The sequence below is a fragment of the Cyprinodon tularosa genome, unplaced genomic scaffold (assembly GCF_016077235.1).
Source record: "Cyprinodon tularosa strain WSP-4 unplaced genomic scaffold, ASM1607723v1 ctg81, whole genome shotgun sequence".
NCBI lineage: Eukaryota > Metazoa > Chordata > Actinopteri > Cyprinodontiformes > Cyprinodontidae > Cyprinodon > Cyprinodon tularosa.
In genome coordinates this window covers 473,804-491,619 of record NW_024039574.1, presented here as the reverse complement: position 1 = coordinate 491,619, position 17,816 = coordinate 473,804, and the positions used below count along the sequence as shown (strand labels likewise).

The 17,816-nt window shown below is 36.9% G+C and overlaps 1 protein-coding gene across 3 annotated transcripts; it reads left to right on the top strand.

The window, feature by feature from the left end:
- Positions 1-4,160: 4,160 nt before the first annotated feature.
- Positions 4,161-13,370, top strand: crtac1a (cartilage acidic protein 1a). Of its 3 annotated transcripts, none has more exons than XM_038271917.1 (14): positions 4,161-4,316; positions 4,920-5,124; positions 5,211-5,407; positions 5,483-5,619; positions 5,700-5,856; positions 5,930-6,064; positions 7,981-8,117; positions 8,205-8,341; positions 8,424-8,506; positions 8,648-8,748; positions 8,827-8,995; positions 10,289-10,434; positions 10,635-10,674; positions 12,782-13,370. In XM_038271917.1, the coding sequence occupies exons 2-14, from the start codon at positions 4,928-4,930 to the stop codon at positions 12,898-12,900; spliced, it is 1,755 nt and encodes a 584-aa protein (XP_038127845.1). In that variant the 5' UTR covers positions 4,161-4,316; positions 4,920-4,927; the 3' UTR covers positions 12,901-13,370. The 3 variants fall into 3 exon arrangements, with proteins under 3 accessions (XP_038127845.1, XP_038127847.1, XP_038127846.1); XM_038271919.1 differs by lacking the exon at positions 12,782-13,370 and adding an exon at positions 10,761-10,963; XM_038271918.1 differs by lacking the exon at positions 12,782-13,370 and adding an exon at positions 10,758-10,963.
- The last annotated feature ends 4,446 nt before the right edge of the window (positions 13,371-17,816 follow it).

Genomic DNA, 17,816 nt, shown 5'->3' with positions numbered 1-17,816 from the left:
GGGTTTTTATTTTTCTTTCTTGCTTGCTTTAAGGTTCAAGGCAATGGCGTAAATATCGGCAAGTAGAGACTGACACCTATTAGTAGGCCCCCCCACGCAATTGTGGATTAGGACGTCTCTTTGCAGACGTAATGGTATGAAAAATTCCTCTCATATTCACCTAATACTGTAATACATAACCACATTGGACCTTATTTATACCCCAACACATGCCAGACTTAAACATTATGGTGAGCCGTTTAAAAACGACACCAATAGCAAAGCAGACAGACGTACTTTTAATTACTATGTTAATGTTTATGTATAGTTCATTATACGGTTGGTAAAAAAAAAAAAAAAAAAAAAGTACACTCATATAATACCGCATTAAAGATCTTAAAAGAACGATTCATTTGAGTATTTCATTTTTTTACTCTTAACTTGAAATTATGGGTAATCCAGAGGTGTTGTACTTCATATGGGGCCCACCCAGATAATTGTTGTGTCGTTACGTCATTGGATCAAAGTGTTGTGCCTTCAAATGTTGCGTTCTGTAAACCTTTACAGCTACTTCACTTTTGCAGGTCTGCTTAATCTCCTTAGATTTTTTTTTAACTGTAATTTTGGTCCCACACCAGCCTATGAAATGCCTCAGCAGCTCAACAGTTAAAACTTACTGGCTTGCAGATCACACAAATACATTTTGGTGGGGGGTTTTTTTATTGATCGAATGCATAAATGCACCGAAGCTTTGCAAACCCATTGAAGTGTATACTGCATGTGTCAACAAACAACTGAATCCGTCCATACCCCTTACCCCCAGATTCCACATACTCCGTCAGCGCTCCGCTCCGCTCCGCCCCGCTGACGTACGTCGTGCGGAGCGCTTGTCTTTCATGGAAATCAATGAGAACGGTTCCACATCCACCGCTACTCCTCCGCACGTCTCCGTCCACGTACGTCTTCTCCGTCCGTCACCGACAAATTACGGAGCCGAGCTATTTTTTGCTCCGCTCCGGTCCGGCCAAGTCAAGATCCGCAATTGCAATCGCACCAAACAGGAAAAAGAACCTCGACAAATTCCGGTTCGTCAAATTAAAATATAGTAGCAACAGATTGGTGACTTTGCGTGGAACTGTTTATAAAGCCGTATGTTCGGAAAGGAAGCTCGAGGCGGAGAAAAAGCTAGAGAATATATGTATATATATGTGTGTGTGTGTGTTTACAGTCATGGAACTCTGCTTACAGCTCCTTCATATTTCATGTACACTAATAACCTTTGTAGCCTACATGGTTCTTGTTGATGGCATTAAAATCATTTCTAATAGCATTAAAATAGCATTAAATTAGAGCAAGGGCGTAGGTTTGATTTGAACTTTGGTAGGGACACTATTGGTCGGGTGTCATTGGTGCTGCAATATGCATGCCCTTTTTTATGCTCGATGTGAGCATCCGTACTGATAAGACGAATTCATTGTTAAAAGAGAAAAGCATCATTTTGCTACATTAATAAAAATTTTATAAGCACTACACTCACTAGATCAATGTTTGAAGTATCACTGGCTCTGATGAATGTGGAATTAGGACTGTTTTCCACTTTGTAAATGGTTTCATTTGCATGACTAATAGAGAAGGTAAATACAGTATTTTCTTTTGAAGATATACAATTGTGCAGAGTTAAACCCCACTCTTATATTTTACCTACTATGCTCTCTCTGTATCCAGCAAAATAATACATTCAATAAAATATTAACTTCACTATAAAAGTTGAACATCTGGGCTGTAGTTACTCTGTATAGCCCATTTTATGTATTTTATCTAGGGCTGAAAAAATGAATCGTATTAATTGATTATTTCAATAATCGTCAACTAATTTAGTATGTGATTAATCATTAACTGGTGAATGGAGACTATAAAACATAATATAAATGTAAAATAAATGTCCCTTTCCCCTATAGAACAATCAACTTAGATCAGTAATTATACCAAAATTGTAAAAATACAATATATATATATATATAAGATTTAAAAAAAATTTTTGTCTGTCAATATTCTCCATCCAGAACTCCTCATGTGGAAATATTTTAGTTTCACCTGGTTTATTTAGACATCACCTGAAGCACTGAAGGGCAGCTGCTTTACCTACAAGCTGCCCTGCATCATTATTACTGGATATCTGTGTTTCCTATAATCATATAATGTATAAGTGCAATTTTAATAGTAAAGGATTAAATGTAACACAACCTTTTATCATTGTCCTATATTGCTTACTGTCTGACTGTTTAAATAGCTCCTTACTGTATGTCTATTTTCTTTTTTAGTGGAATCATCTACGAACACAACACTAAGAATGAGCCTAATTGTACCGTATTCAAATATAAAATAATTTTTAACAATTATAAAAGACAATATAACACTATCTTATCTGTAATTTAACATTATCCAAAATAAACAGCCAGATTCCAGCATTTTTACCAGACATTAATGTTTGTACTAATTTACTTATAGACTGTGTGGAAATCAATGTAAGATAAAATCAATGTTTATATTCTTCCTTTTTTTGTTCTTGTCTTTATCCTATTTCTAGAAGTATAAATAGTCAATAAAATAGAACTATTATTATGTGGAACCCTAATTATGCTTTTTAAATGAAAAACAGCAGATGTTTAGGCCCGATTTCTTGTTGTTGTACTCTATAAGAGAAATAACACCTGCTAATAATTATACCTGAACTTTCTCAAAGAGTCATAAAAAATGAAAACAGTAATAGCAACTAAATATTGGTAAAAAGGAAACCCTCACATTTTCTTTTTTAGTTGGCTGTGGATAAGAATCAGAAATGTTGATGGCTTACAGCCTTTATTTGCCCATTTTGTGTCTTCAGAACTCCTGGCTGACTCAGAATATTTCGCTTTATAAAAGAAAAAAAAAGGTTTTTGTTTTTTAGTGTACATGATATTCATTTTTTTTAATTGGGACTAGTTTTGTAGCCTAATATTTATTGTAGTAACCGCAGCATTCTAGTGTGAATAAATTTTCAATTTTGTGCTCCAAGCACGCCAGGACTAGAAAACAGCCAATCAGAGAGAGAGGAGGCGGAACCTAAGGCAGAACAACCAATGAGAGTGGAGTTAAACAGCGCAGCACAGTTCCATGCGCTGCTGCGTGAAAGGGACAGGAGAGACCAGGCAGAGGAACTGCGAGAGGAAAAGAAGCCACTGCTGCAACAACTACTGCTGTAAATTATAAACATGTTGCTCACATCCAATTATTGGCAGGGACAATTAGGTCGGTTCAAAATTTTGGCAGGGACATGTCCCTATGGTCCCTATGCAAACCTACGCCCATGAATTAGAGTCACTCACTCCTGTATGAACCCTGTGAGCGCTTGATTTAATATGGCATATTAAAAAAATCCCACCATCATCCAGCATATGTTCAGTTTCTGCCCAAATATATAAATATATATTTGTAGATTTTTGTAACAGAGATAAGGATAATTCAAAACTGCTTTTTTTTAATGAACTTGTTCTCTACAACTCAGCATCTCTTTTCATTCCTGTAATAAGAAGTTTCTTTTGAATGGATTTGATTAAACTTTAAGTCCCTCGGTATAAAATAAATATTTTAATGGAGATGAGAAATCTGCTTCCTGGTTGGTGAATAACCAATAGTTTGGATCCAATCATTTAAATAAACGGTGTTAGTTTTTTTTTTTTTTTTTTTTTTTTTTTTTTTAGATATTTATATATATTTATGGATATTTTTTAGATAATATCTGACGAAATTGTTTTTAGAAGCATTTTTATTAAAGAATCATAAATGCAACGATAAACATATTTAATTAATTTTAGTGCCAATTAAGGCCTTGATTAAAAAAAGAATTATGAATTGTAATTATTTTTAATGATCCGCGGAAACCCTGGTTCATCTGGCGCATGCCTTCTACGATCTCCAAGGAACTCAGAGCGGAGGGGACGGAGCAACAGCGGCGGCTGTAGGCTTTGCTTTGTGCAGGCGGTCTGGAGCGCAGCGGGGCGGAGCGGAGCGGAGCGGAGCGCAGATGGAGTATGTGGGATTTCGGGGTTATTCATCTTTTGTAACCGGAACACCCCTCCGGTTGACGGATAGAGGCCCCGAGAAATGCGGGACAGCCATTGGATAAAATCGTCATCAATCAGAAACGCGCTCTGTGATTGGTCAGCTCTCTAAACATTACACAACACGTTTCATAAATGTAAACTGTGCGAGTTGTATAAGGTTTAAATCGCAGAGTTCGTCTTTGCGCTTCTTTCCTGCAAGGGGATCACATTAGTGCATCTCTGTTAACTGACACGGTAAGAGAGTTTGATGGAGTATTTGCTTAAGATTGGGGAGTTTTTGTCTTCACCTTTAAAATGTTATATCTGAGATCCGTTGGATTATTTTAGAAATTAGCAGGGATGCACCAAATTATTATGCAGCAGAGCATCTTACAGTGCTCATGAGGAAGTTGCAAACATATGCTGTTTGTGTTCTGTTTGTTTTTTCTAACTAAGATGATGTAAAATCCTTTAGTATTCTTGTGATCAAAATAACAGATAAACAGTGTCTTGCAAAAGTGTTCACATATTCTTATATTTTTAAAGCCAAGTAGTTGGGCTTTTTTTGTTATTCAGAAGATCAGAGGGAGCTTCAGGGAAATACACAACACATTTGTTTAATGTGCAAAATATCTCTTTATATTTTTTACTTTACAGTTTGCACCTTTTTATGATTTTTCAGCTATAATCACAATTGAATATATATAAATTTATAGTGTCACAAATGTTACACTATAAATTAAAAATTACAATTACTAGAAACTCTGTTATTTAACCTACTTTGTATCAGTAACTAAGCAATAAAAATAAGTAGCTTTAAAAACTGGATTAATCACCTTTGTTCCTCCTTACCAACAGGTTTTATCATGTTGGGCTCAGGATTACTGCTCCTCCTGGTAACACTGTGGCATCGGACCGATAGCCAGAACTCTGCTGCTTTCTTCCAAGTAGTAACTCAGACCATGTTGCCGCCTGACAGTGTGCACAATCCAACACAGCTCAACTATGGCATGGCTGTGACCGATGTAGACGGTGATGGTGACCTAGAAGTGGTGGTAGCAGGGTAAGGGTTGATATGTGTAAGGAAAGATATGGTGTGTGAAGGATTAAGCGTCTGACTAAAGCAAACCCTGATATGTTCTTTCAAAGATACAATGGTCCGAATCTGGTGCTGAAATATGACCCCAACCAAAGAAAGCTGGTAAACATCGCCATCGATGATGTAAATTCCCCATACTACGCACTTAGGGACAGAGCAGGAAATGCTATTGGAGTGACTGCCTGTGATGTAGACGGGGACGGACGTGAAGAGATCTATTTCCTCAACACAAACAATGCCTACTCTGGTAAATTTTAATTTAAGCAGTTAGATTCATCAATGCAAATATCTTTAGGGTAGCTAAATGACTCTGTTTGTTCAGGGCGTGCAACATATTCAGACAAGCTTTTCAAGTTCCGTAATGGTCGGTATGAAGATCTGCTCAGCGATGAACTCAATATCGCCCGTGGTGTTGCAAATCAAATGGCTGGACGTTCAGTTGCATGTGTGGATAGAAAGGTCTTTGCTCAGGCTTTTTTCTGTAGTTTCCATTTGCTTATCTATAGGAATATTCCTCTGAACTTGTTGGTGTTTTCCAGGGAACAGGCCGGTATTCCATATATCTGGCAAACTATGCTCAAGGAAGAGTTGGTCCACATGCCCTTTTGGAAATGGATGAGACCGCCAGCGATTTGTCCAAAGGAGTCATTGCCCTCTCTGACGTCGCCGCTCAGGCTGGGGTCAACAAGTTGACAGGTCAGAGATAATGCTCTAGAGCAGCAGCATGCACATTTTAGAACAAACGCTTCATGGTCTACCTGCTATCCAGGTGGTCGTGGTGTGGTTGTTGGACCAATCCTGAACCAAATGAGGTCTGATGTGTTCTGCGACAATGAGAACGGTGCCAACTTCTTGTTTAAGAATAATGGAGATGGGACTTTTGTGGACATGGCCCAACAAGCAGGTGAGACAAAAAAATGGAAGAAGATAAGAAATTTTATTTGACAAGCATAGAAATTATCTACATTCAAAATAATCTATAATGCATTACTTTTGTGTTTTTCTTATTTAACTAAAGTCCAGCATTTAGAGGTGCATCGATTCAATGGCCTTGATTTCCTTCATTTTGGGAGATCAGGGATCAGCCGATAATGAAATATTAAACTAATCCTTTCTGCAGATCTTAAGTACCGGTACCTCTGCAAAGGTCTGAAAAACAGTACTCTAAACTTTGATTTACATTTGAGAAAAGTAATTTCAGGATATTCTATTGTTTCATAGTTACTGATTAATGCCTTTTAGTAAGATAAGATTGAAATATTTAAGAGGTTTTTTGATCTTATAACAACCGATAGTGTATTGACCTAATTCGCAATCGGCATGTCAGGCTTTTTAAAGATTGGGAATTGATAATCAGCCAGGAACCTGCAATTGGTGAACCCTTACTAGTATTGGAAACCAATTCAATTTCATTTATTTATAAAAGACCATCTTATACTAGCTGCAAAACAAGACCAATGCTAATAAAGTTCATTTAAATCATCACAATACTACCTTTTAAATAAGATAAACTCAAATCATGTAGTTTTTGATATTACTATAATAGAGTACCAGACTTTGAATGGTATACCTTTAACTATATAGCACTTTATCAAGTCTGAGGCTCTCTGTCCACCAACACCAGGAAAGGCTTGTGAAGGTTCTTCCTTAAGAACACTACAAACCCGTGCCTTGTTGTTTTACGACCTGTCTAGGGTTGCCAGACCATAAAATATTAGACATAAATATAAGAGTGGATCCATCCTCTTCCCATCCCAAGCAGCTCACACATACGAAGTAGCACATCTTTAGAAAGTGATTTATTTACAAAAAGGAAAATAGTTCTAAAGTTACATCATAAATGGAGCAAATGACTTCAGAGAGAGCTATGTGCCGAAAATAACACACAAAAGGCAACTGTCTAAAACAAAGAAATGAACCAACATACCTACTGCAGTATAAGTAAACAAATGACAGTCACCTTACCTCCTTAACTAAGAAAACAGGAGAAAACTTAAGCAACAGAAATGGCAGCTCCTTCTTACAAGCTCAAGAATATTCAGATGTTAACAGTATGGTCAGTTGGGAAGAGCTGCCTTTTTATAGTTGTCACTTCCAGGAAGCCACCAATGGGATGTCATGTCGTTATCATCCTGGAACCAATCAGCAACTGACACCTGCACACTTACATTTACATACAAATTTACAACGCCAGCCGTAACACTCGTGTGCCACTTTCACTCCACAAAGGGAATAATCTCTCCTCTTGAGCATCTTCTGTAATAAGTCCCATGCAGACCCAGGCTTTGTGCAACCAACCAACTCTACTAGTGTAGAGATCAATTCGAGACAGTGCCCTCAGACACAATGGTCCAGGAGTAAATGAATTATTAATGTCATACAGGCAAACATTTATACAATTTAGATTAGTAACCCATAATGTGTTGCCAGCTAACAGGCATCTTGATTTCAAAAGCAGTATATTTTAAATCTTATGTACATGTTGTTATTATGTGTGGTTTTGGCCAATGACTCTGACTTATTGATAAGATCATTGTATTTTGAAAATGAAATTATTCAAGCTGCCTTTTCCAGTTTAGAGCAGTCTTTTCCTGATTGTGTCAGGGATTCTCCCAATAAGGATGAAGCATGTGGGACATATTCATCACGTATTCATAGATATTACTGGCTGTGTTCCTGCAGATAATAATACTATTATTAATCACCTTATGCATTATTAAAGATTTTACAATTATCCTAATATAATTTATTATCTTAGATAAAAAAATATATATATATATATATTTCATTGGAACATTTTTGCTGTTTCCTTGAGAAAAGGTGTGGAGGACCGGTTCCAACATGGAAGAGGAGTAGCTCTGGCTGACTTCAATGGCGATGGGAAAACAGACATTGTCTACGGCAACTGGAACGGCCAGCACAGACTCTACCTCCAGACCAGTGATTCCAAATTCCGTGTAAGGGAATAAAGGCTAATACATAAAATGATCTTGGCTTAACTAAAGGTTTTTTGAGACTTTATATACATTTTTTTTTTTGAACAGGACATTGCCACTGGTGGGTTTGCTTCCCCATCCCCCATCCGCACTGTCATCGCTGCAGACTTTGATAATGACAAGGAGCTGGAGGTGTTTTTTAACAACATTGCCTACAGAGGAACTGCACCAAACAGGGTGTTCAGGTAAAATCTCTAATTTTATAGATATAAACTGTGGATTTATTAATAAATAGGATCTTTATTAAAAGTTTTTGATTGTCTGCAGGGTGTCAAGAAGAGCTAATGCAGATCCTTTAATTGAGGAGCTTAATGTAGGAGATGCTGCAGAGCCACTGGGTCGAGGAACAGGTAAGCTGACTGTAATTTCAGAGCTGATGTAACGCTAACTGCTTCTCTTTCTGTAGTGGTGAATCTGTTAGTTTAAACCAGTTTAAACCACATGACACAGTGGGTCAGGGCAATAAAGAAGAGTGTGTGTGTTTTGAACAGGTGGAACTGTGACAGACCTTGACGGGGATGGACAGCTGGATCTTCTCTTGGCTCATGGGGAGAGTGCCCAGCAGCCAATCTCTGTCTTTAAGGTCACACAGGTGTGTGTTTGCAGGTTTTTTTGGCTTTGACTTAAACCTGATTACCATCTGGATAATGTTTAATCATCTTTTCATTAGGGTTCATCCAACAATTGGCTGCGGGTCATTCCTCGTACCCAGTTTGGAGCTTTCGCTCGCGGTGCCAAAGTAACAGCCTTTACCGCTCAGAGTGGAGCACTAACACGTATCATCGATAGTGGCTCTGGATATCTGTGTGAGATGGAACCTGTTGCCCATTTCGGATTAGGTACAGAATCTAATGTTAGACTTTAATGGGACAAATCTCAAATATACCGTTGTGGTACAGTTCTTTTTAACGCATACAGTTTATCCTAGTAATGGTCTTTTTTGTTAGATTCAAATATTGACATTCATACACTTTATTCTATAGGTTCATTTCACAGAGTTGTATACCGGGAGGAAAATAAGTATTTGAACAACCTGCTATTTTGCAAGTTCGCCTACTAAAGGCTGGTTTATGTTCAGAAACCAGGGTGTCTCTGTGCGTGTCATGGTTAACGCAGAAATGCCCCCAAATTTGTGGGTGACCACCGACAATGCCACAGAAAGGAGGCATCTGGTTGGTCAAATCTACATCCGCTCTACATTATGCGTAATTCCTGCTTGGTACCTAATGGCAGAAACTTGGGCTGTAGTGCCGTCCACAACACCAAGGACTGAAACTGTCCCAGACACCGTACAGGACACTAGTTTTTAGCTCTGTGCGACGGTCTGTTGGTTTGTACCCAAAGCCAAAACACGCAGCGCCACGGCCAGTCCTTCGGGAACACACAAGGGTGAACTGTGTGTTGTCTGGCGTTGGATGAGGGGTTGTAGATGCAGAACAAGCTTGTCAAACTGACACACAGACACCCACAATCCTAGCTAATTCGTGATTGTCCTTCTTGCATTGTGGCGTTGAGGGACATAGTGCAGACCACGCTTTAAAAATTGGGCATAAATCAAAAAATATCTGCGTCATACCTGCAACAAGCTAACTGCGACACACTGCTGCAGGTGTATACACAGCCCTTTAAAAATCATGTAGGTGTCTGGAATTGTCATCGTAGGTGCGTGCCCAGTGTCTGAGACATATTCAAAAAAGAGAACCCAGAAATCACAATATATGGTTTTTGTACTATTTATTTGAAATATAGAGCTGCAAATAAGTATTGTAGGCCCAGGATGCTGGAAAGAGGCCCTTGGGTCATCTGCATTGTCGGATCTAATGTCTCTCATCATCTTCATGACAATACGCCATAGATTATCTGCGTGTTTCAAGTCAGGAAAGTTTCCTGCTCGATAAAGCAGGCAAACACTGTGATAATTTAACCAGCTTAAGTGCCAAGGCCTTCTGGAAAGAAACCAGCCTCTTTGTAAAGATTTTCAGCAAAAGGAAGCATTAAGTGCACCAAAATGGTTAATATTTGTATTAATTTTGGAGTCCAGAAAACATAATCCTTCCAGAAAAAACAGCAATTGATCGTTCCATTTTCAGGTTGAACAACATTCAACCTTTTCTAACACCTGTATCTTCCAGGAACAGATGAGGTGAAAGTTCTGGAGGTCTCCTGGCCAGATGGCACCACCACAACACGAACTGTTGAGGCAGGAGAAATGAACTCTGTGGTGGAAGTAGCCTACCCCAAAGAGGGAGAAATGTCCGTGCTTGCCAATAACACGCAGGTACACAGCACGGATTCACGGCATGAATTGTGAACATATGTAGTAACTCTGTAAGTGCATTAAAAGAATGAACCAACAAATCACAGTATTTATTCATACTGTGTACATTTCTAAAACGACCTAATTAAAACAGTGTGAGAAACTGTCCTTTATATGACTTTGAATTAAATGTTAATTTTTTTTATTTTTTTTGCTTTCAGTGTGGGAACGGCTTTACTGTCCAGAATGGGCGTTGTACAGGTAAGCCAATATTAAATGTTGCATCTTTTTCTAATATGAAACTAAATCGTTTTGTTTTCTGTTTACGTTATATTTTTTTTCAGCAGGTGTTTGAGGGAAGTCACATGAAAAACCATAAACAGTTGCTGTGCTGGAATACAGATAATATGGACCTAAAGCTTTTAATCTTGTGTTCATTACTCTATGAGTAGTCTTATTGTTTTAACTTTCTTTATTTTACTAACCTTTTGTTTCATTGCCTTAAAAGACCTGTTTAAAAGACACTGTTAATAAATGCTTTACTTCACTATGCTGGGTCAGGTTTTCATTTAATGGAAAAGCAGTGTGTCTGTCTGGCTTCCCTTGAAAGCCCTTTTGAAGTCTTGAATGTCTGTTAACACCCTGTAGTACCTCTTTTTGTCTTGCTACATCCACAAACCTAAAAATATTTTTATTGGAATTTTATGTCTAAGATAAGCAAGAAGTAGCACTTAATGGTTAAAAAGAAAACATTAATGTTTTCTTTTTTAATGAGCAAGCAAAGTGGAAACTGGAAAGTGTGGCAGGGCTTCTCTACTTAGACCCAATGCTTTGCTTTGTCATATTTTACCAGCTTTACATAACTCTTAAATAATCTGTTCCATTCTTTACATTTTTTTTTTCAAGCGCAGATGGAGTGAGTTTAGGAACATTAATGTTGAAGCCTTGTCACAGTTGTTCAATCTGAGTATGTTTTTGCACTTTAACTAGGCAATTTTTGCACATTTTTACGCTTCAATCTCAATTGTTCGCTTTTATCTCTGGTTGTATTGTTATTATCCTGTTGGAAGATGAACTCTGCCTTAATCTTAGTTTTCTTGCATCCTCCAAAAAGTTTCCTTAATTGATTACTCTCCAATTAGCTCCATCTATCTTTTCATCAATTCTCACTAGTTTCTGCTGAAGAAAAATACTCCCGATAGCACAATGCTTTCAATACCAAGTTTCAGAGAAACAACAGTCTTTCTTTATTTATAATAGAGTACTCAACACAGAACAGCTAAGATGAGTGTCTGCAATAAATTCTTAACAAAATAAAATAAAAGACCAGAAATAGCACAGTGAAAAAGTTAAGATTTTTATGAATAAAGCTGTTCTAAAACAATGAATCTAAAAGGGTAGTTGTAGAACTGTCGTGGGCTGGCTGTTAACCATGACTCTTTCTTCTTTAAGAAAGTGCTTCAGTCTAGATCTGAAAATGGGCCAAAATATCACATCTTATAAATAATGGCTTACACAGAAAAAGGTATTGATCGTAATGTTTAGTTTTTTATTAGGCATTTTTAGACATGTCCCAAAACTTAATAGTATCCTTAGATTATCTCCTATATGTGTGTCCCCTTACATGGCATGTGGTGAATGATCAGATTTATACATTTCCTGGCTAAGAATTTTTTTGTGAACTACTTTTTCCAACCTGCGCCATAGAGGGGCTTAAAAATGACCAAGGACTGATAAATATACTTCTTTACCAGTTTAGGTTAATCATGTCTTGGTGGGTTTGCAATTCAGTCATATTCTTTCTGCTTTCAGACAGCAGACTGAACAGTTTTCAATGAGAGATTATTGACTGTTCATCCCTACATCAAACTTCTCTACAACTTTAACAACCTAAATCTGTGCTCTTCCTCGATCTTTACTGTCCTTTGTTCACTAATGTTCCCTAATAAAAGTCTGATGCCTTCAAAGAACAGCTGTTTTTATACTGACAGTTAAATATGGATTCCACCTTTATTTGGTGACTTCCAAAGTAGACAGTTTGAAGTGGATTTTGTGCAGGGTTCTTTAAGTAAAGGGAGCAAAATTCAAATGCATGCACCACCTTACAGATATTTTTTGGCTATGTACCTTCATTACTGTGTTCTTTTTGCGCTTCTTTTGCTTTACATACTGTATCTTACTTGCTCACATAAATCCAATTTATATAGGTTGTGCTACTGTGAGTCACATATACAGAATGGAGTATCTTTATTAACTCATTCGCCTTTAAGGCCTGTTTTTTTTGCCCTCCCTTCCATGCTGATGGCATTTTTCACTGTCACCCTTTCATATTTGTTGCTCTTTCTGCTGTCTCTCTCCATCCATGCAGCTCTAGCACCATTTCACTACGGACTCCGTTCTTCAGTCTCCATCCTTGATGCGCCCCATTGTGACACACTTTCATTTATGTGTGTCATCACACTGTTTGCAGTGGGAGGCCTAAGGTGAGAATTGTCAGCAAGAGAACTGACAAAACAGTTTTCATCAAGCTCCATGTGTGTGGATCAAAGAGCATCTGAAAAGAGTGACCAAAAGGTCTTTGACGTGATGCCCGACCACCTGGGTATTTCCGTTTTGTTTTGACTGGGTTGGCTGCATGCAGAAGCTGCTATCAGAGATCTGTCCTTTCCTCAAGAGGTGGTGGAATGTAACAAGTCAGGTAGACATAAATGTAACAACAATGAAATTTGTATCAACAGTTTTCTGCAGATTAAGGATACCAAAGCATGTGAGGAGGGTAAATGTGTATTTAAAAGTATCCATCAGTAAACCAAATGCTCAATATTGAAACATTAATTACTACTGATATTACTCTTGATGTCTTTCCTTGTGCATTTTCATCATGAAAGTGTTTTATGCATGCACTAAAAACAGAGATAGATAAAAAAAATATGATTTTAATATTTTCAGTAACATTGTTTTAACCAGACAGCAGATGTTTTGTAAATATTGGGTCATAATTATATGACAGCTACTAAAATATGGCTGAAAGTTTGAATTTGAAAAAGAAATGTTTTTGCATGTACAGATGGACATGGTGCTGATAAATAAAAGGGAGTAAACACTGTGGGTGTGATGTCTTACTAAAACAGGCTACAGTCCTTGCAGAGTCTGTATCGTTTTGCTAACATCTCATTTGGATTGGAAATATATATATATATTTTTTCTGGGTGCTGAATTATAACAAAACAGATTGTTTGAACTTACACGTGATGAGTATTAGTGATATCATAAGCTTTACTATGACATGCAAGAATGAGAGGATGATTCTTTATCATTTAATGAATATGTATGAATAAAAGTTCCCATCACCTTGCAAAAATACACAGAAACTAACCAAAATACATGGCAAGTACACATCATACAGGCATAATCATTCACACACCCATTCATATCTTTGATTTTTCAAAGTAGTATTTAAAAAGTTTTGATTAAAATGGAAAATAATTTGTGTATTAAAAAAAAGATGCAGTTGAGGGGAATAATTGGTTTCTTTGAATGGTTTAAAGTCTTCAGTCAGATGGCAACAAGTAAAACAATCAGAGTAGAGGTAGAGAAATAGTTGAAAGTTTTGATTTCGTTATTATCCTATACTTTTTGTGTAATTCATATATGCAAATCACAAAAATAATATTTCCTCAAAAGAAATACAATTTTGTGCAAAAATACACACATTTTTGTGTTTGGTCTATTTTTGCAGAAATTGTACTTCAGTTTTAATTCGAGAGGTACAAGCTTCTACGGGAGCTGATGATCATCTTCCATACAACCACAAGCTTCTTTGCTCAAATTTATCACACTTTGCTTTGGCTTATCTACAAAACAGTTCAGATTCAGACGACAACAATTGGGGACGTTCAGGGGGGATCATCAGGGCTGACATTCCCTCCATCCTGGAATCGTACTGGTTAAAAATGAGGAAAAAATCCTAAGCATGAAATCAGAGTTAAATTTTTTGTTTGTGGCCACAATCTCAGCCAATAAAGCTTCTAATTGTTATTATATAAATGGATTCTATAAGGGAATGGAGCACAAAGGTGTTTCCTTGGAAGAGCCCAGCTCAGCCAATAAGCCCCATCAGGCATGCTGACTTGCAGTCAACACCAGAGAAGGTAAAATCTAATCTCAACAGTCAAAAAAAATAAAAAATTGTAGTTGAATTTTAGTTTGTTGGTTGTCTCTGGTGTTGGTTTTCACATTTATAATATCTTAACCAGCACAGGGTGCTGTAAACAAACTTTTGAATTGAAGGTTCAAAAACTAAATGAAAAATAACTTGCTTGTTTTTTTGTTTGTTTGTTTTTATCTATTATTTATTTTTTTTTTATTATTATTATTTTTTTTTTAATTTTAAGATGACCTGTTTGTAACTATTCAGTGATCAAATTATTTCACATATGCCCTGTGCTTGCTCAGATCTGGGGTTTGTTTCAAAAACCAGTTTTACTGACAATAAGTTTTCTCAACCTGAAATCAGGGAAACTGAGTTTTCTGTTTCACAAAGAGATTTTACTCAACCCAATTCTGTTCCTGTAGTAAATTTCTCCCCAGAGCCGACCTGGTCAGCAGCAGGTTTTCTTGAGTAAACTCATGAAGTTGTTTTATTTCCTGATTTAGTCCAGGATATTTTTTCTTAATTTTGTGCATACAGTAAATGAAATCTTTCAATAGGTCCGTAAAACACATTAGGTTTTAAAAACAGACATTGCATGTCCTTTTGATGAGGATCTTATTAAAGACGAATCAGCATTAATTCACAGAGAATTAAATATTTATAGGCAGAGGATTCTAAAACTCAGTTGACCTTATATTAGATTTATATGTTTTGGTTTGTTGAATATGAGCGAGATGCAGATCATTTAGCCTATTTATTCACTTTTTTCAGTACATACAAAACATACAGAAATTATTTTCAGATTACACAGAAATAGATTAATTAATTGTGTAGGGAATAAATAATTACTTTAGGGTTTGGATTAAGTTTCATTCAGTGACTGTTGGTAGTCTAAGGCACACCTGTGCACTAATCATGGGCTCTGTTGGAAAACCTGGGCTGCATCCTCCAAGGACGCGGTCTACCTAGACTGGATCCTTCGAAGTCCTTGAAAATAAGGAGGCCGGAAGAGATTTGGCTGTGAATTCGAACAGGTCTACCCTTCGGCGGGTTTTACCGCTGTAAGCTCTGTTGCTTAGCAACCGTGAAAGTTGAAACACAAAACAGGAAAAGAATGAAAACCGAGGTTTTCAAAACTGTTTGTTTATTTATTTCTTTTTTATTGTAACGTGAACAAAGACTACACTCACAAGAATCCAGAATGGAATAAAGGTTCCAACCACCGTTAGCAGGAACAAATAAAATCAAATGTAATGATAGAAACCTTAGTCAGTTAAATAACCTGCTGCTGTCATTTTGCACATCTCTGATGTTGCTGCTATTTTCAAATATCCATCACTGTAAAAATGTCCATAGCTGCATATTGGTTATTTATTCTCCAGTTTTAAATTGTCAAAGCACTTTACAGAATTGTATTGTTTTTTTTTGTTTGTTTTTTTAACTCTTCCCTTTTATGTTATTCTTATACATTTTTCTAAGGTCCACATTTGTGTGACCATTTTCAATAATCTTTCTTCTACAGTAAATTTGCCCGTTGTGGAACAATAAAGAGATTTTCTATTCTATAAAAGGGGTAGAAAGATATAAGTAAATCTAAACAATGTATGTATAAAAAATATATCTGCAAAATCTCTAATATTCAACAACAAAAAATACTTAGTTAAGCATATTGTGCAAAACAGCAATAAAAAGATAAAAAATCCTATCAGATTTATAGTCCCCACCCTGCAGATATATTAGAATCTGTCCTTAAATTACAGCCAAACAAATTTACACAGTAACAGATAAAAACCTTTAGATAAATCAAACATTACCGCCACATATCTGACTCATTAACCATTAAAACAGCTATTTTCATTAATTTCAGACGGAACTATTCACTGACTTGTATTATATTAAACTGAACTTCCAATTTTCACCACTGTTCGGCGCCAAGTAACCTTTCCTCTGATCACGGAACAGCCGGCTTGCTTGGTCTCGCAATGAATCCTGGGATATCCAAGGATACCGAGGATACATCAGACCAGTCCTTCAAATCGGGCAAAAAGAAGGACGCATTTTAAGACCGCATAACGAGGACTCTTAGAATCCGACCAGACCTCGGCGCCGTGCTATGATGTAATCGCCCTTCAAATCTGGCCTTCTAAGGACGCCTCCTAGGTTTTCGAACAGAGCAATGGTGTGTAATCAGCATCTTGATATGGCACACCAGTGAGGTGAGATGGATTATCTAAGCAAAGGAGAAGTGCTCAATATCACAGGTTTAGACTCATTTGTGAACAATATTCTCAGGATGACAGTGATGTCAGATGTAGGAGTTGGCCCTGAAATCGAAAGGATCGAGAGTTCAAGCCCCGGCTCTGGCTTTTAATGTCATTGTGTCCTTGGGTAAGACACTTCATCCACATTGTCTACTGATGGTAGTCAGAGGGCCTGGTGGCGCCAGTGTACGGCAGCCTTGCTTCTGTCTGTGAGCCTTAGGGCAGCTGTGGCTACAATATAGCTTGCAATCATCAGTGGGTGAATGACTGAAAGCAGTGTAAAGTGGTCAAGTCTAATGAATTGAAAAGGCAATATATGAGAGCAGGCCACTTACCATATTTGCAGGAAAATTTTGTATGTGGAAATAGTTTTAGACCTTCGAGTTCATCTTATTAAAAAAAAAGTGTTGTATTTATATTTTTGTTGAGTATATATATATTTTTGTTGAGTATATATATATATATATATATATATATATATATATTATATATATATAAGAAAACACAGGATTATTAAAGAATGTGATGAAACAGTTTTATTTGACACATATTTAGACTTTTATGCCACATGTTTCAACTATCAATATGAAAACATGTACTTTCACAAAATAAAAGTGACATTCACTTTAGACATTTAATATTCTTTGGAAGTGTGTCCATGAATCAGGGAAGGGCAGCTGTACCTTTAAAATAAAGATTTAGGAAGACTTTTTGATCCATCATTCCCCTCCTTACATCCAACCTAACTCACAGTGAGTCCTTGCATAATCTAATTATAGGAAGAGTCTGGCTCATTAAAACAGAGAAGGTTAGTTCTCATAAACTGCAGGTGTCTGCATGCCTTCAAAAGGAAAATGAAGATTTAAGAGTGAAAAGTACAGAGAATCTGCTACATTATAAACTTGAATAGTTTGACAGTCATCTGCCTTTGCGCAGTGTTTAAAAAGGAGGTAAAAGAAAAGGGAAATTCTCAACACTGGTCATGTGAG

What these genes read in the sequence shown, in the direction of transcription:
- crtac1a (XM_038271917.1), top strand. Translation starts at nt 4,928, where the DNA reads ATGTTGGGCTCAGGATTACTGCTCCTCCTGGTAACACTGTGGCATCGG. An exon ending in GCCACTGGGTCGAGGAACAG is followed by an intron (nt 8,507 to 8,647) that starts GTAAGCTGACTG and finishes TGTTTTGAACAG; the next exon opens with GTGGAACTGTGACAGACCTT. An exon ending in TGTTGCCCATTTCGGATTAG is followed by an intron (nt 8,996 to 10,288) that starts GTACAGAATCTA and finishes TGTATCTTCCAG; the next exon opens with GAACAGATGAGGTGAAAGTT.